A 23,868-nucleotide genomic window follows, 5' to 3' on the forward strand; every position below is an offset into this window, starting at 1 on the left:
CAAAATATTACTTACAAACTTGACAGTCCCTTAAACATAGATAGGCTACGTCATCTTAATCTCATCATCTGTTGAGCTATAAGTACTAGGTACTCTAGCTATGACTTTTTCCCCAAATGGAAAACAACTTCCTTCTGTTTACTTTTCACTTATAATCAGATTAGAAAAAGCTAACAAATGTTTTAGCTTCCATATCATACACACATGAACATGTACATGTACATGAAAAATGTATCTCAGAACAAATGCATTATAAATTAAGCCAAAATAATCTGGTATCACAGCTATATTATAATAACTTATCTGAATAATATGATGTCTAAAATAGTAATTTTTTTCTTTTTAAAATGCTAAACATACACACATATATATGTGTAAGTATTTAAGAGACTACTCCCACAGCCTTTGGCATTTTCAGGTACTCTAATCTTCTCAATTACATGTCAGGTAGCAACAACTAATATGGCAGAAGCAAGATCCACCAAGTACAAGTTCAGTATTACTAAGGGGTCAGGGGAGTAGTTATGGTAAAGGAGACTGAAAGCGAAAGTCTGTGCTCCAGCAGCTTGTTTATATTTGATGGTGTCCCTACAGCCAGCAAAGGTAACAACACTCATAGCATTTAGCTGTGGCTTCTACACACCTTCACCTCCTGAAATTCCTCTCAATAAGGACTTAATTACCTTGAAGCCATCTCAACAGAGATGTGCATGCTGCAAACATAGCAATTAATACCTTAAGCATTAATTCATCACTCTTCACATCCTCGATAAACAAACTAACAAACTGGGGAGATATGTCCTATGTGAGAATTAGAAGCACTGCATTTAATGTAATTCTAAAAATATAGAATCTGGGTGGCAGAGATGGCTTAGTGGTTAAGGCACTTGCCTGCAAAGCCAAAGAACCCAGGTTTGATTCCCCAGGACCCACATAAGCCAGATGCACAAGATGGCGCATGCATCTGGAGTTCATTTGCAGTGGCTAGAGGACCTGGGATGCCCATTCTCTTTCTCTCTCTCAAATAAATAAAAATTTTAAATTTTTTTAAAAAAATAAAATAAGGGCTGGAGAGATGGCTTAGCAGTTAAGGAGACTTGCCTGTAAAGCCAAAGACCCAGGTTCGATTCCCCAGGACCCACATAAGCCAGATGCACAAGGGGGTGCATGTGACTGGAGTTCATTTGCAGTGGCTGGAGGGCCTGGCACACCCAGTCATTCTCATCCACCCCCCTCAAATAAATAAATAAAAATAAAATATTTTTTAAATAAAATGAAATGAAAACATAAGCCAGGCATGGTGATGCACGCCTTTAATCCCAGCACTCAGGAGGCAGAGGTGGGAGGATCACTGTGAGTTCAAGGCCATACTGAAACTACATAGTAAATTCCAGGTCAGCCTAGACTAGAGAGAGATCCTACCTTGAAAACCCAAAACATTTTATATACACACACAAATAAAAACTGTATCACCTGAAAACCTGCATTAAAACAGCTTACATTAAACCAAGATCATTTACCACATTTTCAACTCCTATGACCCAGGAAATTACATAGGTAAAGCATTTTTCTGATAATCAAAACCATCAGCCAGCCATGTGTTTAGAATCTACTTCCACTAGGTGGAGTAATTTCACTTGTTTTAAAATTCATAAGTTTCTGTGTGTGTTTTATTTATTTGTTGAAAGAGAGAAAGAGAGATAGAGAAAACCAGAACACCGGTGCATCTGTATTATGTGGGTACTGGGGAATCGAATTTGGCTCTTTAGGCTTCAAGCACCTTAACTGTTAAGCCATCTCTCCATGAGTTTCTTAACTAAACCAAATTTGAATATCTTAGTTCAAAGCATGAAATGCATTGGTTCAAAGGTTCCTAATTTACACTATAATAAGCATATATACAAAAAAGAAAAAGACTGGCCAATAGACAGAAATGGGAAAGTAAATGAATATTCAAAGAACTGGAAAGGAAAATTAGGGCATGAGATTCCCAATCCATAATGAAAACTACAGGTTAACCTACACTGTTAACCTAAACTGTAGGTTAACCTACACAAGCTCCATATTCTTTACATGGAAAATGAAGTGCAAATTAATCTCAAGTTTCTGGCACCTTTGAAAACAGGTGTGTATCAGTTGATGTGTCTTCCTACTGCATGGTGAATGACCACTGACATTTACAACACACATTCCACCTTGTATTGCTACTCTTATGTGCTTTAAGTATAAAAATATACTTCATAATGTGGAGAGCTAAGAAAATTGAAGCCCAAGAATTTTAAACAACTTTCTCAAGACACCAGAAGTTGAATCCAGGGATCAAGGCATTCTGCCTGCAGTCCATACCCTTAAAGACTACTAAAGTGAAAATATACACAACTGTTTTCTATGCACCAGAGGATCAGCCTCCTGAAAGTAAGATCTATTAGCATGTTGGTGATTTTCTGTACATCCTCACCGCCATACATGGTCTAGGCTAAGGGCAAGGCTCTCAGTGACTGACTGCTGGAAATAACATAGGGACACACAACTGAATGCTGCACAAATAATATGATTCACCCAACATCACTGAATTCACTGGGCAGCAGAAACAAGAGAAAGCTTTCAATCTCTAAACTCATCCAGAATTTCTGCAACCACACTCTTACCATAATCTAACCTAAAAGAACTGTAATTTGGCCCAAATCTACATAAATCACAAAATAAATAACACCTGTTGCTTTTGTAAAGCTGGATGGCTCTTGAATTAAATGCCTTATGCTGCCTGTGGAGAAGCCCTTATCATGGACCCAGCAACATGGGACAAGAGACTCTAGAAACTCAGGTTACGTGCTAATCCCAGTGCTAGCACAGAGCAGATGTATGACATTGTGTAGAATTTTAAATCCTCCTGTCCTTCATAGCCCCACCTGAGCAACTAGGAATTAAATTAGCAGATAGTAAGATTAAATGAATAACTCAGGCAAAGTCTTAAGATAGGGCACCACAAACAGTATGTGCCGTGTAGTTACATAATACCATTAAACAACATGAACTGTTCGTTCATTGCATGAATTCATGAAAGTCATCTATGGTAAGGGGCTGCTTGGATTCCTCATATTAGAAGAAAATCCCTCCTACATGGAAATGGGGTCCAGACTTGCCGTCCGGACTCACTCTCCTTCCTACCATCTATTTTCAACCCTTCAGTCGTCTAGCAGCATATTTCTTTTTAAATTATGTTAGGTTTAAGTTATGTTGTATTTGCAAACTAGCAAAACAGAAATCCAAGTTGTTCAATTTTACATTTAATGACAGGATTCTCAAGATTTACTTTTACCTGTAGATACTGAGAAAGTTGGAATAATTCCTGAGAGTACATACTTGGAGTGTTAGCAGCAACCTATAAGGAAGATGTCACAATATCAGCAGTCACAGAAAACATTTTATTATGAAAGACATTCAAGACAAATCAGCCAGGCATAGAAGCACGCACCTTTGATCTCAATACTTAAGAGACTTAGGTAGGAGGCCAGCATGAGCTACAAAGTGAGTTCCTGGTCAATCAGGGCTAGAGTAAGACCTTTTCTCAAAAATAAAAAGGCAAACCAGAGCCTGAAATGGTGGTGCATGCCTTTAATCTCAGCACTCTGAAGGCAGAGGTAGGAGGATCACTGTGAGTTCGAGGCCACCCAAAGACTACATAGTGAATTCCAGGTCAGCCTAGGTTAGAGTGAAACCCTACTTTGAAAAACAAAAACAAATAAAGCAACAAATAAACAGACAAACCAATTCCACAAAATGTCTATTTATCTAAATATGCATATAAAATAGTTTTCACTTAATCCATTCTTTTAGTTTTCAAAATATTTCAGCTCAGAATTTCTATTTTCATTTTATTTATTTGAAAGGAGGGAGAGAAAGAGAATGGGCATGCCAGGGCCTATATTTACTGCAGATCAATTCCAGCAAGCATGCACCACCATGTGCATCAGGCTTACATGGGTACTGGGGAATCAAACCTGGGTCTTTAGGTTTTCCAGACAAGCGCCTTAACCACTAAGCCATCTATCCAGCCCTCTGCTCAGAATTTATAGATGGTATTATGCTGATTGTCTTAAAATTTTTAAAAAGTATTAAGGGCCAAGTTGAAAACATTCCTTGATAAGTCAAATCACAAATTTGTAGGACAAAAGCAACATAGCCCTTTTCTAATTTATAATATTTCCTAACTCATACACCTATATACATTTTTCCTTTAAATTTTATAATTAAATATTTCTTCAACAAGTCATTTAGAAATAACCAATTTCAGGCTAAGCATGGGGGTGCACACCTTTAATCCCAGCACTCGGGAGGCAGAGGTAGAAGGATCGCCATGAGTTCGAGGCTACCCTGAGACTATATAGTGAATTCCACGTCAGCCTGGACTAGAGTGAGACCCTACCTCAAAAAATTAAAAAAAAAAAAATTAACTGCTATTGAAAGTATGTGTCAGGGCTGGAAGATAACATGAAATCTCATACTCTAACAAAAACCCAAAAATTAAAAACAGAGAGTGGGAGAGAAAGAATCAAAACTCTATCCAATAGTGAGAGACAATGAAAACAGTTTTGATTTTTTTCTTATTATAGTTAATTTTAAAAGTATTTTCCCAATAGTTTAGCTGTTGCATACTAAAAACAATATTCAGTATATATCTGTAATCCCAGCACTTAGGAGGCAGAGCTAGGAGAATGAGTTCAAAACCACCCAAGGCTACATGAGACTGTCTCAAAAACCAAAAACAAACCAACAAAACTCCCAATATTCACATTAATGTGAAAAGGCCTAAAAGATATATTGCTTTGCTTTCTCTTATTTGTTATTTAGCAATGATTCTATGGCGGGTGGATGTATAGGGGCACGCGTGTGTGTGTCTTTTGAGGTATGAGGTCTTACTTTAGCCCAGGCTCATCTGGAACTCACTATGTACTCTCAAGGTGGACTCAAATTCATGGCAATCCTCCTACCTCTACCTCCTAAGTGCTGGGATTAAAGGTGTGCACCACCATGCCTGGCCAATCCTATGGTTCTAATGCCTCAGTATTTATGAACAACAACAAAAAAAAAAATTATAGTCTAGGGGCTAGAGAGATGGCTTAGCGGTTAAAGCACTAGCCTGCAAAGCCAAAGGTTCAACTCCCCAGGACCCACAGGTGCACAAAATGGCACATGTGTTGAGGTTCATTTGCAATGGCTGGGGGTCCTGACACACCCATTCGCTTTCTATTTGCCTCTTTCTCTCTCACTCTATCACAAATAAATAATAAAGTATTTTAAAACAGAAAATATTTTGTCTAGCAATCAATTATGTTTCTGGTCAGGTTGTATTACAATTGATCTCCAAAGATAATAAAAGAATAATTTCACCAAGTTCATGTTTCTATACTACTTTGCTATATAGGTAAAGGCTGAGTGAAGTACTTGAGTAGAAAGCATTAGAAACATCCTCAATAGAACTGTTCCCCAGAATAAAAGGTCAAAGTTCACATTCCTTGCTGCAGGCTAGGCACAACCCAGGTATTCCTAGTCTACTAGGTCACCTGTTTGCTGGAGATAGTGAAGGCTTTTCCCAAAGCAGCACCCATCCTCAGTTCTACAGACACTGAAGCTCCGAAGCCTGCATTAACTACTTAACCATATGCACTTCTATATTTTGTTACAAAGAAGAAATGCATTTCTAGGTAAAGCATATTAAAAACAATCATTTCAAAATAAGTAATATTTCAAAGTTTAGAAAAATAATCATTAGCAACTTACTTTGTCAACAGGACTTGGCAATGGAGCATGGATGACACTGAAAAGTAAAATTTAGAATTTTTATCTAATTTCCTGACAACAGAGGAAACGGAGCATGAGAGTACCAGAATATCCTAAGTCACAAAACTGATGCCTTTGCCTGCATATGTGAATCTTCAATCCTTCATAAATGTATGACATTCTAAAATTAAACAAATGAGTATAAAAATCTCCTTTAAACATCAATGCATTTCTTTAGTTGTTTTTATTATTTTTTCTATTTCTTAAAATCAAGTTCAAACCAAAATGTACTGAAAGCCCTTCAAGAAACTACTTACTGAGGGCTTTGGTGAATTCCTTCATTCTAAGTTTTTCTATATAGAAAAGCATATTTTAAATCATACATTTGAATTTTGCGGGGTACAATTTTTTAAACTTTTTATTACGTGGCCTCTGAGGAACTGTGGCCCATAAATTCTTTTAAATTAAATATTACTATATAGAGTTTTAAAAAGTGAAGTTCAGGCTAGAGAGATGGCTTAGTGGTTAAGACATTTGCCTGCAAAGCCAAAGGACCAGGTTCGATTGCCCAGGACCCACATAAACCAGATAGATGCACAAGGGGGGAGCATGTGTCTGGGGTTCATTTACAGTGGTTGAAGGCCCTGGAGTGCCCATTTTCTCCCCCACCCCTTTCTCTATCTCCTTTTAAAAAACAAGTGAAGTTCAACTGGATAGTTGTTCCAGTACAGAACAATATTAACTGTCAAAATACTAAAACTACCCCCTACCAAGCCACCTAAGAAATTAACTGTAAGCTTAGATGTATGAAACTGAACTTGGTGTATCAATTTCAAAGAAAACATTCAACAGCACATTAACTGCTACTAACATCCTTTGGGGCCTGATGATGAATTGCTGAGAGAAAAGCAGGGAAACATTAGTTAATGCAGGCTCATAAGCTGCTGACTGGTCCAAATTCTGGCTATCCATGCTGAAAGGCAAATTACCTAATCAGACAAGGCCTCATCCCCTGTCCATAAAGTGAGATAATTATAACCAAGATATGCCTCAGCTTTCCCATTTATAAAGTGACGGTAACACTTATAAAACTAATTCTATAGGATTCTTTTTATTAAAAAAAAATTATTTTTTTTAAATAAAGTTTTTCGAGGTAGAGTCTCACTCTAGCACAGGCTGACCTGGAATTCACTATGTAGTCTCAGGGTGGCCTTGAACCTACAGCAGTCCTCCTACTTCTACTTCCTGAGTGTTGGGATTAAAGGCATGTGCCACCATGCCCGACCCTCATTTTTGTTATTTGAGGCAGGGTCTTGTTCTAGCCCAGGCTGACCTGGAATTCACTGTGTAGTCCTCAAACTCATGGTGATCCTCCTACCTCTGTCTCACAAGTGTTGGGATTAAAAGCAGGTGCCACTATACCTGGCTTAACTTTTTGAAATTATTAATACGTGTGAGTGTGGATCACACATGCCACAGCAGGATGTGGAGGTCAGCAGACAACTCTGAGGTCCGTCTGTCTACCTCATCTGAGGCTGTGCTTCTCCAGATGTCACTCTGCTCTTCTTTGTGCTATACTCACCAAGAACTTCCAGAAAGTCTCCTGTCTCTATCTGGCATTACATAAGCCTGCACAACTTTCAGCTCCTCCCCCCCCCTTTTTTTTGAGGTAAGGTTTCGCTCTAACCCAGGCTGACTTGGAACTCGCTCTGAAGTCTCAGGGTGGCGTTAATATCTTGGTGATCCTTCTACCTCTGCCTTCTGAGTGCTGGGATTAAAGGAGTGCACCACCACGCCCGCCAGCCAGCTTTTGACATGAGGTCTAAGTATCAAACTCAGGGACTGAGGCTTGAGTAGCAAGCACTTTATCTACTGAGCCATCTCCCCAACTCCAGGGTTAAGTATTAAATGTGTTAATAAAAATAAAGAGCTTAGGGCTGGAGGGATGGCTTAGCAGTTAAGGCATTTGCCTGCAAAGCCAAAGGACCCAGGTTTGATTCCCCAGGACCCACATAAGCCAGATGCACAAGGGGGTGCACATGTCTGGAGTTCGTTTGCAGTGACTAGAGGCCCTGGTGCACCCATTCTCTCTCTCTCCCCCCCTCTCTCTGTCAAATAATAAATAACTTAAAATATTTTAAAAAAATAAATAAATAAAAGCTCACAGAGTTAGCTGGTTAATCATGTGTAAGTGTAAGCTGCTGTAAAAACTCATCTGGTATGAGGTACAAAACAGAGCTCTAAGTACTTGCACCCACCACCCTCTCAGACATGTGACATGATCTTTTGCAGAGCTTCAAGGAGCCTGTGTCAGCTTTAACTATGCTGTACTGACTACATGACTGGTGCCTTTGCAGAGCTTACCTGTCATTAGGCCCTAACAATGGTATTGCCTAGTGAAGGTTAAAAAAATAATAATAATAGATAATGTTAGCTATTCTTTACTCTATAAAATTAAATAGAATTTTGTCAAATCACAGCCAACAGAGATAACCATTTTTGACAAGTACTTTGTTTTCCTGCAGATATATGTGATAAGAAAAATGAATGTAATAAAGTCTAAGTTGAAGCAGATAAGACTTTTAAAAATCCAGTTTTCTGGGCTGGAAAGATGGCTTAGCAGTTAAGGCACTTGCCTGCAAAGCCTCAGGACCCAGGTTCAATTCTCCAGGTCCCACGTAAGCAGACATGTGCCTGGAGTTCATTTGCAGTGGCTAGAGGCACCCACTCTCACTCACTATCTCTCTCCCTCTCTCTGTTGTTAATAAATAAATAAAAAATAAATATATTTTTTTAATCTTAAAATCCAGTTTTTTTTTTTTTTTTGAGGTAGGGTCTCACTCTGGTCCAAGCTGACCTGGAATTAACTCTGTAGTCTCAGGGTGGCCTTGAACTCACGGCGATCCTCCTACCTCTGCCTCCCGAGTGCTGGAATTAAAGGCGTGCGCCACCACAACCGGCCAAAATCCAGTTTTCTTAGTAATCTAAGAAGAAACTACTTGGCCCTTATGAAATCTGATGTGGTTGTTTGAATGTGATAATTTAAATGTATGGCAGATGTTTCATTAAAATTAAAGCTTATAACATGAGTCCCTAGCAGGTAAGTCCTTGCTAAAGAGGGTAGGATCTTCAAGTCTAGCCCTAAGGTTTATGGAGAGCAGTTTGAGCTCTGGCTATTCTTGTTTGCTGGTGTTGAACCCCCCCCCCCCCCACACACACATACATTTAGATGCTGGAGCAAATCAGCTTCTTCCACCATTGATGGAATTTCCTCCTGGATTGTGAAAGCCTAAAATAAACCCTTCCTCCCATAAGCTGAATCTGGTTGGATGTTTCTCCCAGCATTGAGGAGCTGACTGCAACATTTAGTTAACAAACAAAAGGTTAAAAAATCAAAAAGCACATTCTACAAAAATATATTTGTGTTTTATAAATACTATCTTGAATATAGGTGTATTTTGTATGAATTGTGGGAAAACTCCATCTATATCTACCTATATGTATATATTAGAAAAGAGTATGTTAGAAAATGAAAACTTACATTAATTTTGAATTTGTGGATTATAGATAATTTCTCTGTTTTTAATTAATAGAAAGTTGTACAGTATTTTCTTATTAAGAAAATCAAGAAACAAAGAGTTGGTAGCTTGAGAACTACCTACTGAAGATCTTTATAATATTAAATGCTATATATATACTTGGCATTCTTTATTTTACTTTATTTATTTATTTTACTTTATTATTATTTTTATCTTTTGGTTTTCCAAGGTAGGGTTTCACTCTAGACCAGGATGACCTGGAATTCACTATGTAGTCTCAAGGTGGCCTCAAACTCATAGCAATCCTTCTACCTCTGCCTCCCAAATACTGGGTTTAAAGGCTTGCACCACCACACCCAGCTGTTTAAATAAAAAAAAAAAGTTTGGCTCCAAATAATGAAACCTGGTTTTAAAAAGCACAAGCTGAACTTAAGCTTACATTGTTTTTAATATTTCTTTTGTTCATCTTTATTTATTTATTTGAGAGCAACAGACACAGAGAGAAAGGCAGGGAGAGAGAGAGAGAGAGAGAGAGAGAGAGAGAGAGAGAGAGAGAGTGTGTGTGTGTGTGTGTGTGTGTGTGTGTGTGTGTGTGTGTGTGGTGCCAGGGCCTCCAGCCACTGCAAACGAACTCCAGATGCAAGCACCCTCTTATGCATCTGACTAACATGGGTCCTGGGGAACTGAGCTTTGAACCAGGGTCCTTAGGCTTCACAGGCAAGTGTTTAACCGCTAAGCCATCTCTCCAGCCCAAGTTAACATTTTAAAATCTAGATTTCATGTCAGAACTTTACACTGTTTCATATAAAACAAAAGTGCAACTTTAGAGAAAAAGCTTTTAAATATTCTACCAAAATAAGGTACCAATTATATTGACAGCTTCAAATTCACTAAGATTAGGACAGTGGTATTAACTTCACAGGCAATCACAGTATTAGAAGTACAATATTAAATGCATGTCAAATAAACAGAGGGCTGGAGGGATGGCTTAGTGATTAAGGTACTAGCCTGCAAAGCTAAAGTTCCCAGGTTTGATTCCCAAGAACCCACCTAAGCCAAATGCAAAAACAATGCATGCTTCTGGAGTTTGTTTACATTGGCTGAAGGCCCTGGCACACCTATTCATTCTCTCTCTCTCTCTCTCTCTCTCTCTCTCTCTCTCTCTCTCTCTCTCCTCCCTCTTCTTTCTTTCTCAAATATAAATAAAATATTTAAAAATTGCCAGGCGTGGTGGCGTACACCTTTAATCCAAGCACTCAAGAGGCAGAGGTAGGAGGATTGCTGTGAGTTCAAAGCCAGCCTGAGCTAGAGTGAGACCGTACCTCGAAAAAATAACAAATATATATATATGTTATCTTTTACCAGTAACATATCCTGGATATAACACATAAAAATTCCATGCTTATCTAAATATAGCTAACTCATAATATTAAATTTAGCAACATGTTACTGTTTACTAGAATTGCAACTAGTATGAAAGCAATTAAAATGTAGTATATTAATATTCCAAAAGTACCATGTCAATACTCTAAAATCATTAATGTAATCCTGGAGTATTAACAATATATCACCATCTAAAATATTACCAACCAAGATAATTTTTTAAAATTTCACAGCACTAAATAATACTCACTCTGAGCGGAGCCGGGCTTCCATGCCATCTGGCAGAAAAAGTTTTATTGTGGAAACAATACACCCATGGGTAACTGGTTAAAACAAATAACATAGAATAATTGTTTAAAAATATAAAACTTGGTATTTCTCATATCTAACTGTACATTTCATTCATGAAAGCAATAATTTCTAGGAGAATAAAGAAATCTGGTAGCTTGGTAAGAATATTTATCATACTAGAGAAACTCATTCCTATCCATCATGAGTCACAGTCACAAGATAGAACTATACACAGTTATTTCATTTTATATATATATATATGGGAAGATATATATTCCCAATTCTGTAACAATAGTCAATGCAATCAGTTGATGTATAGAAATACAACTTAGAAAATATTTTTTGTTCCCATTTGTCAACATTACACCTAGTCTACTCCTCTATCTCCTAACATACCTCACAAACCTCTAAAGTTTTCATAATACTGTTTAGAATATGCCAATCAATCTCCTTTTTCCTTTCTTTTTTGTTTTTGAGATAGCCAAGGCTGACCTGGAATTCACTATGCAGTCTCAGGGTGGCCTTGAACTAACAACAATCCAACTACCTCAGCCTCTGAGTGCTGGGTGTTATTTATTTATTTACTTATTATTTATTTGTTTGTGAGGAGAGAGCATGGACTCACTCTATAGTCCCAGGCTGGCCTCAAAGTCACATCCTCCTACCCCTGCCTACCAAGTGCTGGAATTAAAGGTGTGCACCACCATGTCCAGCTCTCTCCCATTTATGGGCAAGAAAACCTAGATTGAGATGAGTAAAATGCCTCCACTCTCCTAGCATCAGAGTAGCTTGCTATTACCTATGGGCCATTTTAAATTGTTTATCTTCTTAACGGTTATCCTTTCCTATACTTCAGTATCTTTATGTAGCACCACACCAGTCACTTCACTCTGTAGACAACCTATGGCTGCTTCTCTCTCTCCTTCATAACATCACGCCAGTCATCTCTAGACAACAACCTGTGGTGGCTTCTCACTCTCTCTTTTTCCTATTGAAGGGTTCAAATATAGCATCTTTACAGAGCTTCTCTGTAGTAGAGCTTACAGTGGTGGGGTGGTCTGCTTTTATTTCCCTGTTCTTCAGATACACATCTTCAAGAGTTCAACAGATTGATTTGCTTATTTCACAAGACAGACTGAAAGCTAATATGGGCTGAGGAAAGGACACTGGAGAGTGATTACCTAGACTGCACTACACATCAAAATTCACTCCATTTTACATGCAGAATTGGCATGTAGGTATTATATATTTCAATAAAACTAACTTTAGCCAGGCGTGGTGGTGCACATCTTTAATCCCAGCACTCAGGAGGCAGAGGTAGCAGGATCACCATGAGTTCAAGGCCAACTTGAGACTGCATGGTGAATTCCAGGTCAGCATGGGCTAGACCCTACTTAAAAAAATAATAATAAGCAGGGTGTGGTGGCGCACACCTTTAATCCCAGCACTTGGGAGGCAGAAGTAGGAGGATCGCCATGAGCTCAAGGCTAACCTGAGATGGCAGAGTTAATTCCAGGTCAGCCTGGACCAGAATGAGACCCTACCTCGAAAAAAACAACAAAAAAGTAATAATTTCTAATTTTTATCAGAATAACTTATGGATCACAACCATATTATCAAGATAGTATTATAAACATAAAGTGATATGATGACTACCAGGAAACATACATTAAATTTAAAGAATTCAGCACAGTTTGGCCAATACTTATTTTTATATGTAAAAAGTGCTAACATAGCTCAAAAACCATCTATTGGGCAGTCTTCTAAATTTTGCCTAGGATAGCCGTCATTGTCATGGACCATTTGGACTCTTCCTTTCTGGCCGTACTCTCTATCTTGCCACCACGTCTCCTACACACAGCCAAGTTACATGAGTCTCCAAACACCTGTCCTTCTTTGAGTGATGTTCTTTATCTCCTTGCCTGTGTGATCAAATGCTGCTTTTCCTCCAGGTTGGGCTTTCTAATTCCTTCACCAAGGCAGAATATGAGTTAGATATTCCCACAGCTTATCATATCTAATTCTTACAAACACTAAGCAGTCTATGGTGCAAATACTGATCATTTACAGAACTTCCATCTCATCAGATGAGACTCTGTGGGTAGCAGGGATTAGCTGCCCATCTTTAAATATGCAATTCCTAGCAAAGTCATTTAGAACAAGGTAGCTATTTAATAAATGCTTATGCAGAAGATGGGAAACAGTAGATTTACCATACTCTGTGGTGCCTTTGGGATATACTATTAACAGTCTTTAAAAAACTGAGTGCATGCAATATCTCTATCACACCTTCTATGGCTCAGGGTCCATTGTAGAAGAGGTAGTGGAAAGAATGTAAGAGCCAAAGGAAAGATAGGACTTCTTACAATGAGCTTTGCCAGACAAAAAATGGCCTAGATATCCATGACCTCACAGTGCCTGACACTACGTACACAAGACCATCATAATAGGAGGAAAATATCATGACATCAAAATAAGAGAGAGACTGATTGAGAGGGGGAGAGGATATGATGGAGAGTGGAATTTCAAAAGGGAAAGTGGGGGGTTAGAGGGATTAGAGGGGTTAGATGGCATATTGTTTATAATTATGGAAATTGTCAATAAAAATTAACAAAATGCAAAAAAATTGAGTGCAATAATATATAAAGGTCCAGCAACAACCTTATTTTACCAATAGCTTTAAATGGTGCTAAGGCTTTTTTATTAAAAAAAAAAAACAAGTGGGCAAATTATAGAATAATACTACATTGCCAGAGCTGATAGCCTGTGATATACAACGTCATGAATTACATTGCTTGGATAGGTCACCCAAAAGTTCAGCACATGTACTAATGCCCACATCAATGAAGTGAATCACAGCTACTACTAAGGAGACCAGGGGTACTGCACTATGAAAGGCAAGAAAAAAAGTTCACATCTGACTAAGCTGACAACCAGAACAGCCCACTCCATCTCATGTCAACCAGACACATACTAATATTAGAAATCTTTTTTGTTGTTGTTGTTGTTTTGTTTTTCAAGGTAGGATCTTGCTCTAGCCCAGGCTGACCTAGAATTCATGTTATAGTCTCAGGCTGGCCTTGAACTCAGTGATCCTCCTACCTCTGCCTCCTGAAAGCTGGGATTAAAGGTGTGTGGCACTATGCCCAGTTTCTCAAATGTTAGAAATTCTATCAATGTGTGTAACAGTTTGAATGTATGTTACCATAACCAAAATGTTTGTAACTTGAGTCTCTAGCCACTTGTCTGGAAGTGACACCAAGGGTGGATCCTTGGGTCCAGCCCCAAGGTGGAGAGAGCGAGTTGGTTCTTTGACGGGTTTGTGTTTGCAGGTGCTGGTGCTTGCTTGCTGTTTCCTCTGCCTGGCTCTATGAAAGTCAGTCGCTTCTTCCAACATTGACAGAACTCCCTCTGGATTTGTAAGCTTGAAGTAAATTCCTTCCGCCCATAAACTGTGTCTGGTTAGAAGTTCATCTCAGCAATGTACAGCTGACTACACCAATGTACAACAGGCAAGTCTTTAAAACAACCTGACAGACATACATTAATACTTATACAAATCAGAGCCGGGCATGGTGGTGCACACCTTTAATCCCAGCACTTGGGAGGCAGAAGTAGGAGGATCACCATGAGTTCAAGGCCACCCTGAAATTACAAAGTGAATTCCAGGTCAGCCTGAGCTAGAGTGAGACCCTACCTCGAGAAACCAAACAAATCATTATACAAATCAATAGCAAGGATGCCCCAAATGGAGTGCTAACAGGCATTAACAGAACAGGATTTGAGGGTCAAATGAATTTTGGAAACACTTAGTAAAAAGAAATGTAAAGTGTTTGAGATGGCTTTTAGAAAAAAAAAAAAAAAAACTCTGGGTGATTTGGTGGGGGAGCCTAAAGGGCTTTTGTACATCCTGAAGTCTTATAACTAAAATCAAGTCTCCAAGCTCACTCGACCACTGAGCCTCCTCCTGATCTTTTTTAAGAACACTTACACAGTATCTGATACTATGAGGAAAATACTGCTCTAAAAAAATTCTATGGGGCTGGAGAGATAGCTTAATGGTTAAGGTACTTGTTACTTTCCAGATCCCATGTAAACCAGATGCACAGTGACGCAAGCACGCAACAACAACAAAAAACATAAATACCCAAGAAACATGTTTAAGAAACAAACAAACAAGACTGAATCAGGTCTGAAAATTACTTGCATTAACTGATTTTTATCCTCTAAGATAAAATAAACTTAAGGACTTTCAATCTGTACATTTTTGCTTTATAAAACTTCTAATTCCTCAACTTTTAAGAGTTGATGAAAAGGGCTGGAGAGATTGCTTAGCAGTTAAAGCATTTGCCTTCGAAGCCAAATGACCCAGGTTAGATTCTCAGGACCCACATAAGCCAGATGCACAAGGTGCACATGCACCTGGAGTTCGTTTGCAGTGGCTGGAGGCCCTGACATGCCCACTCTCTATCTCTCTCTCTCTGTCTGTCTCTCCTCTCTCTGCTTGCAAATAAGGAAATAAAAGTAAATTATTTTTTAAAAGCCTCAAAAACTAAAAAAAAAAAAAAAAGGAAAAAAGAGTTGAGGAGGCAGAGAAAGACAGCTGCATAGACAGGTGAGTCTAACATCTTTTGTCATGCCCTTACTTAAACTATAGTTGTGCCATCACAAAACTTTCCTGCTTCAACTACTTGGTGTAGCTTAACTATAATTAATGTGTTTTCCTCCACACCAGGAATTAAACTCAGGAACTCATGTATGCTAGGCAAGGCTCTACCAGAGTTACACACGTTTCTCCCCTTTCCTCCACCCTCCATCAAGCCCAGGGACTGATGCATGCTGGGCAAGGAGTTGTACATCTCATGGGACAAGCAGCATGAATGCTTTATTCCCTCTATATACATCTTTTCAGAATATAAACTGGTTTTCAAAATTCTTCCAAAGGCAATAAAATAATTTTTTTTAGTTTCAACATAAGCTCATCAAATTGAACATGTTTGATACAGTTCAATCCAGTGTTGTTATCACTCTCTGATGCTCAATCTCTCTCTCTTTCCCAGTTGGGGCTCACTTGCATGAATTCCTAGAAGCCCTTTATTGGGAAGCCAGCAGTTTTAGACAAATAACACCACTGCTTGCTGGTATGACAAAATCTTCCCAGCTCAATTTGTATAATTACTGGCCTAGACTTGGTATCAACTAGTTCTTGAAGGAGTCTTGTTTTGACCTCATTGGTAGAAGGGACCTTTGATCTAGTATACAGATTTCCTTAGTACTTTCTCTTACCATACACCATGAAGGAATACCACAACTGGCTTATTTGTCGACTTGGTCCTGAAACATGGTGGTTTGCTGGATTTTCCAACTTGTACAATAAATCCATTGAGAAGTTGCTGGATACAAAGCAGTATTGCTGGGAATGATACTGAAAACTAAGGGTTATAACTAGGTTCCCAGCTTTCAAGCAATTTCAATAGCAAAAGGAAAAAACAGATATATATAACCTGATTTAAAAAAAAAAAAAGGCTAGCCGGGCGTGGTGGCGCACGCCTTTAATCCCAGCACTCGGGAGGCAGAGGTAGGAGGATTGCCATGAGTTCAAGGCCACCCTGAGATGACAGAGTTAATTCCAGGTCAGCCTGGACCAGAGTGAGACCCTACCTCGAAAAACCAAAAAAAAAAAAAAGGCTGAGGGTAGAAAACAATGGGGGCACTGGGAACAAGCAAAGGCAGCAGAAGACGAAGACAAGCAGGGGTTAGACGGAAGACAACGACAACGATGAAGAAGGAGGAAAAAGAAGAGGAGGAGGAAAGGAGGATAATAAAAGGATGCAAGGGAGATGGCATAGGGACTTGAGTTTGTACTACAGCACCCCAGAGGAGGAGGAAAGGAAAAGGAGGATGAAGTCAGAGGAGGCAGAAAGGAGGAGAAAGATGAAAGGAGGAGGAGGATAAGGAGGAGGGAAAAATGAGGAGAAAGAAGAAAGGAAGGAGAAGAAAAGGAGGAGGAAGAAAAAGAGTGAGAAAGAAAGAACAGGTAGAAGGAAGAAAGGAGGAAGATAAAAAGAGAAGGAAGAAAGGAGGAGGAGGAAAAAGGATGAGAAAGAAAGGAGAAGGAAGAAGGAAGAGAAAAAGGAGGAGGAAAAACAGAAAAGAAAGGAGGAGGAGGAAAAACGAAGAGAAAGAAAGGAGGAGGAGGAAAAAAGGAAAAGAAAGAAAGGAGGAGGAGGATGAAAGGAAGAGAAAGGAAGAATAAGATGAGAGGAGGAGGATGAAAGGAAAAGGAATAAGAAAAGAGGAAGAAGGGAGAAGGAGGAGGAAGATGGGAGGAAGAGGAAGGAGAAGGAAAGTAGGAGGAAAGGAGGAAGGGGGAAAAGGAAGAGGAGGAAGAAGAAAGTAGGAGGAGGAAGAAGGAAAAAAAGAAGATGAGGCTGTGACCTGACTCTCCTCACCTCCTGTGACTCTCACGGACGTCACTCTCTCCTGTGTGCTCATGGCTGCGACCTCACTCTCCTCACCTCCTGTGACTCTCACGGAGATCACTCTCTCCTGTGTCCTCATGGCTGTGACCTCACTCTCCTCACCTCCTGTGACTCTCACGGAGATCGCTCTCTCCTGTGTGCTCATGGCTGCGACCTCACTCTCCTCACCTCCTGTGACTCTCACGGAGATCGCTCTCTCCTGTGTGCTCATGGCTGCGACCTCACTCTCCTCACCTCCTGTGACTCTCACGGAGATCACTCTCTCCTGTGTGCTCATGGCTGTGACCTCAATCTCCTCACCTCCTGTGACTCTCACGGACATCACTCTCTCCTGTGTGCTCATGGCTGTGACCTCACTCTTCTCACCTCCTGTGACTCTCACGGAGATCACTCTCTTCTGTGTGCTCATGTCTGTGACCTCACTCTCCTCACCTCCTGTGACTCTCACGGAGATCACTCTCTCCTGTGTGCTCTTGACTGTGACCTCACTCTCCCTTAACTTGGTTTAGAATTCCATTAAGTATCTTCTGCTATGGTAGCTTGGTGGTCAACAAAGACTTGGCACATGGTTCCTATGTGTTCTAGAAACTTAATTGGGAAAGTATAAAACAGAGATGGATATAATCAGAGAATGTCATATTATTTGCGAATGCTACTCTCACAGGGTTTATCTCATTGACCACAAATAATAAATCAGAGTTGCAAGTAATTGCTCAGAGATTCATGCTGTATTTTTGGTTTTATTTTCAAATATAATAATGTTCAATATAAAAGATGTTAAAAGCTGGTTGTGGTGGCACACACCTTTAATCCCAACACTTGGGAGACAGAGATAGGAGGACCTCCATGAGTTCAAGGCCACCCTAAGACTACATAGTGAACTCCTGGTCAGGCTGGGCCGGAGTGAGACCCTACCTCGAAAAACCAAAAAAAAAAAAAAAAAAAAAAAAAAATTAAAACTTGGGCTGGAGAGATGGCTTGCTGGTTAAGGTGCTTGCCTTTGAAGCCTAAGTTTCTAGGTTTGATTCTTCAGGTCCCACGTAATTTCCAAGGACCCACATAAGCCAGATGCATAAGGTGGTGCATGTGTCTGGAGTATGCAGTGGCTGGAGGCCCTGGTGCATTCATTTTCTTTCTCTGTATCTGCCTCTCTCATACACACTTTCTCAAATAAACAAAAAAAAAGTTTAAAAGAAAAACCAAAAATTTATGTTTCTTTGATATTTTGAAAAGCTGAGTTTCCTGGATACTCTTATCTCTGATGACAGTTATTTTACTTCAGGGTTTCAAATATCAATCCATGTTTATCTGATGTTTAGATTTTGTTGAGAGCTGATGTTGTTCTGATGGATTTAGCTTCATAAATAAGCTTGTCGTTTTCTCTCCCTACTTCCAATAATAAGTGATCAGTAGTATTCACATTTCAAGTCCATGGTGTCACCAAGAAGCTCTTTCCTCTTCATGTCTGTTTGAAGTTCTAATGCACTTGTCACATTGGTAGTGTTTCTCCTTGGCGTAGGTCTCTGATGTTGTATAAGGTGAGGACTCTGACTAAAGTGCTTGTCACACTCATCACACTGAGAGTGTTCTCCCTGGTGTGGGTTCTCTGATGCTGTTTAAGGTGAGAAGCCTGGCTAACCCATTAGTTTCACTATCACATGGGTAGGATTATTCTCCAGTATGAATTCTCCAGTGCTAAGTGAGGTTTAATCCACACTAGTCACGTAGGGCTTTCCCCAATATGGATTCAGCAATGTTGACTGAGATTAATTAGAGTTCTGACAGAAACTTTCCCACAATCAGCACATGTATGGGAGTTCTTTCCAGCATGGACCTTCTAGTACTGAAGGACAGTGGAATACTGACTGCAACTCTTCTTTCAAAGCAATTGTGTGTATCACTGACAGTCTGCTGTCTCTGCCTGCCTCTGCAGACCTCAGACTCAAGCTTTACTGGATTCCAAAGTGGACTGAATACCAGTGACACTCCGGAAATCATGGAGGCCTTCATTGCCAGAACTAGTAGACAAGCTGTGGGTGCTGCAGACAGAAGAACTGAAGGGCAGGGCTAGCACAAGGCTACTGGAGCCCAAGTAATACTATCACAAGACATGGGTGTCAGACATGGAAATGGAGAACTGGGTGTTATCCTTTCTGAATTTCAGTCTTGCTTTGGTGCAGTCTTCCCTCGCTATCCTCCCTTTTATCTGTTTCTTATATGTCACTGTATACTAGAAATACATAACATGGACTTCCGGCCAAGATGGCGACCGCCTAGCTGCACTCCAGAAACGAAGGAAAAAAAAAGATAGATGCAGATCCTAAGAAGAGAGCTGCCCCAACATACCTCAAAAGGGGCCCAACTGAGACTAAGGACAACTGGCGAAACAAGCAAGGGTGATGTTTTCCTGTGAAGTGGATACCAGCACAAAGGGGAAGGAGACCAACGCAGAGAAAAATCAACTCCTACCAAATCAGAGAGCCAGAGCCTCAGAGGCCCCCAACACCTCAGCACTGAAGCAGACCAAAAATGAACCCAACATGGCTCAGGGAAATTTTGCGGAAGAGGGGGCGGAAAGAATGTCAGAGTCACATGTTGGGTCATGATTTGCAGAGACATTTATCATACCAATAACTGGGGGCTAACTCCACAATGCACGACCCATTTTCATCAACAAGGAGGGTCCAATGGGAGGGGGTAGATCACAGATGAGCCTAAACAATGGTACCAAACTGCCTGTACTTACTGAAAAGAAAACTAATAAATTTTAAAAAAAAAAAAGGTTAAAATAGTGGATCAAATATTATTATCTTTTAATATTATTTATTAATTATTGATTAAAGTATCTATTAATAGTGACTTCTGTTTCAAATCCAAATACAGGATTTCTATAGTTTTGTTAGCTATAACACTACCTTAGTGCTGACCTTCAACTATCACACTGTGGGAAAATATTCACTTATATAATAAAAAATAAAATAACAACAAAAAAAAGAAATACATAACATGTTGATCTTTATTTTATAAGGACTCATACTAAAGTGTTTTGCCTTGAATCTCAGAAGACACTTTGGACATCAGACTGTTAGGACTTTTAAGACTTATAAGACTCTTAGAGATGGACTAAATGCACTTTTATTATAAAATGAACAAAAGACTTTAGGGGTAGCCAGGCATGGTAGCGCACGCCTTTAATCCCAGCACTCAGGAAGCAGAGGTAGGAGGATTGCTGTAAATTTAAGGCCACCCTGGAACTACATAGTAAATTCCAAGTCAGCCTGGACTAGAGTGAGACCCTACCTCGTAAAACCAAAAAAAAAGAAAAAGAAAAAAATTATTTTAGGGGTCAAAATGAAATGTTAAGGCTTAAAAGTAGTAAGAGGTTCACTTGCATACCTGCCATGACAGCCTGGCTTCAATTCCCAAATGACCATGGAAAGCCAGATGCACAAAGTGGCATATGCACTTGGAGTTCATCTGCAGTGGCAGGAAGCCCTGGTGTGACGATACTCAATCTCTTTCTCTTTGCCTCTTTCTGTCTGTGTCTCGTGCAAATAAGCAAGTACTTTAAAAAAAAAAAAAAAAGTAGTATGTTTGTCTAGCCAGGTATGGTGGTACACGCCTTCAATCCCAGCACTTAGGAGGCAGAGGCAAGAGGATTGCCAAGAGTTTGAGGTCACCCTGAGACTACTTCATGAATTCTAGGTCAGCCTGGGCTACAGTGAGACCTTACCACCATAAAGGAAAGAAGGGAAGAAGAGAGGGAGGGAGGAAAGTAGTATGTTCGATGTTCAATTGACAAGGGGTGGACTTGAGATGATTAATCTTCATACCTTCATTATTAACTTGGCTGTATTTGGAATCACCTTGAAGATTCCCCTCTAGATAAGTTGAGTGGGATTCCAAAGGGGTCTAAGGAAGAAAGCCCAACCCTAGATTTGGATGCCACCATTCCAGATGAGCTGGGGTCTCCGCATTAATAAAAAGTGTCAAAGGAGCCCTACGGGCATGCTCCAGTCACCATGAATTCTGCTCTGATACACTGCACTCTCTCAGACTGCAAAACCAAAATAAATCCTTCCCTGAGGTTGCTCTCTGCCAGGAACTTGGTCACAGCAACAAGAGAAACTTAATATACTACGTCACTCTCTGACCATGGGCTTAAGGCTATCAGTCTCCAGTTAGCTTCAGGTTTGACTAACTGCTAAATGCACTTGGCTAAATTGCCACACAGGGCAGGGCCACAAACCATTGCACCCTTCATAGTCTATGCTTCGTGACACTTCAACCTCTCAGTGTGTCTGTGTCTGGCTTTCCCTTCTCAATGACCTCCATCCATACAAGGCATTTCTCCAGCAGCGAATGTGACAGTGTTTCCAGGTTCCTTGACATATTTTGAGGTACCAGAGTAGCTCTGTTTCTAACATCAGGCCCACCCTCAAGAATCTACTCAAATGGGGAGGTAATATGATGGAGAATGGAATTTCCAAGGGGAAAGTATCAGGTCAACCTGGACTAGAGTGAGACCCTATCTCAAAAATATAAGAGGCTGGGCACACCTTTAATCCCAGCACCAGGGAGGATCGCTGTGAGTTCAAGGCCACCCTGAGACGACACAGTGAATTCCAAGCCAGCCTGGGCTAGAGTGAGACCCAACCTTGAAAAAAACAAAAACAAAAAGAAATGTGCTTTAGACATGGACTAGGAGGAAGAATATGAGAGATCTGCAAAGAGTTGCAAACTGCATTCTACAATGGCCAGTCCCATATGTCTGCACATATGTCAGTGTATTAAAGGCTCTACTTACTTTAGCACAACTATTTCCAAGAGTATCTGATAACTTAACTCTGACATCAATTAACATCTAGTAATTCCCTTTGGGAGCCATCAGCAAAAGGAAGAAGTTTCTAGAAGCAAATACAATGTAATCAGATGATCTCTGTAGTTTATAACTGGAGGTCAATCTACCTGATTTCAAATATGCAACGACACAGCAGATATAGGCATACCCAATGCAGCTGTTCTTATACTGAAATTCAATTATCTTACTGAGGAGTAATCACTGTTTTATGTCAAAACTCAATCACTGTTATATAACTGTAAATGAAAACTACTCTGGGGTTAATGAGATGAATTAGCAGTTAAGGCACTTGCCTGCAAAGCCAAAGGACCCAGGTTCAATTCCCCAGGACCCATGTAAGCCAGATGCACAAGGTGATGCATGCAACTGGAGTTTGCAGTGGCCGAACGCCGTGGCATGCCCATTCACTCTATATGCCTCTTTCTCTTTCTCTTTCTGCCTTTCTCTCTCAAATAAATAAAAGAATAGAAAATTTCTCTGAGTTTGGCCATTCTTAAATTCAAGTATCAACACAAAAGTTACTGAGGAGGCCAACAAAGCCAAGAAAAATAATATTACTATTACAGTCCTAGGGCAAGTTGATATAGATATGCAAGACGTAGACTCACCAGTATCAGCATGCCACTACTGCCCAGATGACCTCACTGTGAGAAAGAAGTACCAGAGTCTAATGAACATCGCATCACAGCAGCTCACAGAAACCAGAGGAATAACTTGCCAAATTATCCTTCCGTGGTCTATGTCAAGCAAATACAGTATAGCTGCCCTCTTTTGGATTGTACCAAGTGGTTTAATTTTGTGATTCAGACATAAATTTTTATGATTAGAGAATAGACAATGAACTAGGTAGCACCAAAAATCTTCACAATTATGAAAATACCAAAAAGGGCCAATCTACATTGATTTTTTTCCCCGATATGCATTTATTTAACCGAAAACTTCCAGGTTCAAGAGCTGAAGAACCTGAGACATGACAGCTGCACTGAATACTGTATATTAAGGGCCTCCCCAGCCCTCCTCTCTTCTCTCTTACTAACAGCCTTCTGATTTTGTTTGGGATGACGACGTGCATACAACCTGAAGAGATATATCACATCTGATCTACGTCAATCATGAATCTCCCTGCTCCCCTTTGCCAGGTAATTTCCTTGCATCTGCAGATAACTAGGTCTATATCCTATTCATAAGGCCAGTGATACATAGGAAGGCATATGCTGGGAGTATTATTTGAAAGACTAATTTTTCACACAAAAAGAGACACAAGAAGGCATTCTGTCCCCACCTCACTCTCTTTGCTTAGGATTCTGATATGGGGAAAATGATGCTTGTGGCTGCAACTATCAATCACCCTCTAAACATAAGATATGCAAAAGCCCAAGAAAACCAGTTAATGGCTGTAGAACAAAAGGATCTTAGAACCCCAATTATTATTAAGATTTTATGATAAAATATTGACATATTACATTTTTATTAACTTTTTAGCTAGCTTATAGAATAACAGGGTTGATTGTGTCACTTTCTTTTTTAAGAA

The 23,868-nt window shown here is 39.8% G+C and overlaps 1 protein-coding gene across 6 annotated transcripts in view; it reads right to left on the reverse strand.

The window, feature by feature from the left end:
• Positions 1-23,868, reverse strand: part of LOC101614787 (sarcolemma associated protein) — a 168,442-nt gene that overhangs the window by 69,609 nt on the left and 74,965 nt on the right. For all 6 annotated transcript variants that reach the window (XM_004661312.2, XM_045136195.1, XM_045136194.1 and 3 more), the window contains exons 3-5: positions 10,954-11,026; positions 5,782-5,818; positions 3,320-3,382 (exon numbers count right to left, since the gene is read on the reverse strand). In XM_004661312.2, coding sequence (XP_004661369.1) covers positions 3,320-3,382; positions 5,782-5,818; positions 10,954-11,026 — 173 coding nt within the window. The remainder of the gene's footprint in view (positions 1-3,319; positions 3,383-5,781; positions 5,819-10,953; positions 11,027-23,868) is intronic.

This window comes from Jaculus jaculus, chromosome 16 (assembly GCF_020740685.1).
Source record: "Jaculus jaculus isolate mJacJac1 chromosome 16, mJacJac1.mat.Y.cur, whole genome shotgun sequence".
Classification (NCBI taxonomy): Eukaryota; Metazoa; Chordata; class Mammalia; order Rodentia; family Dipodidae; genus Jaculus; species Jaculus jaculus.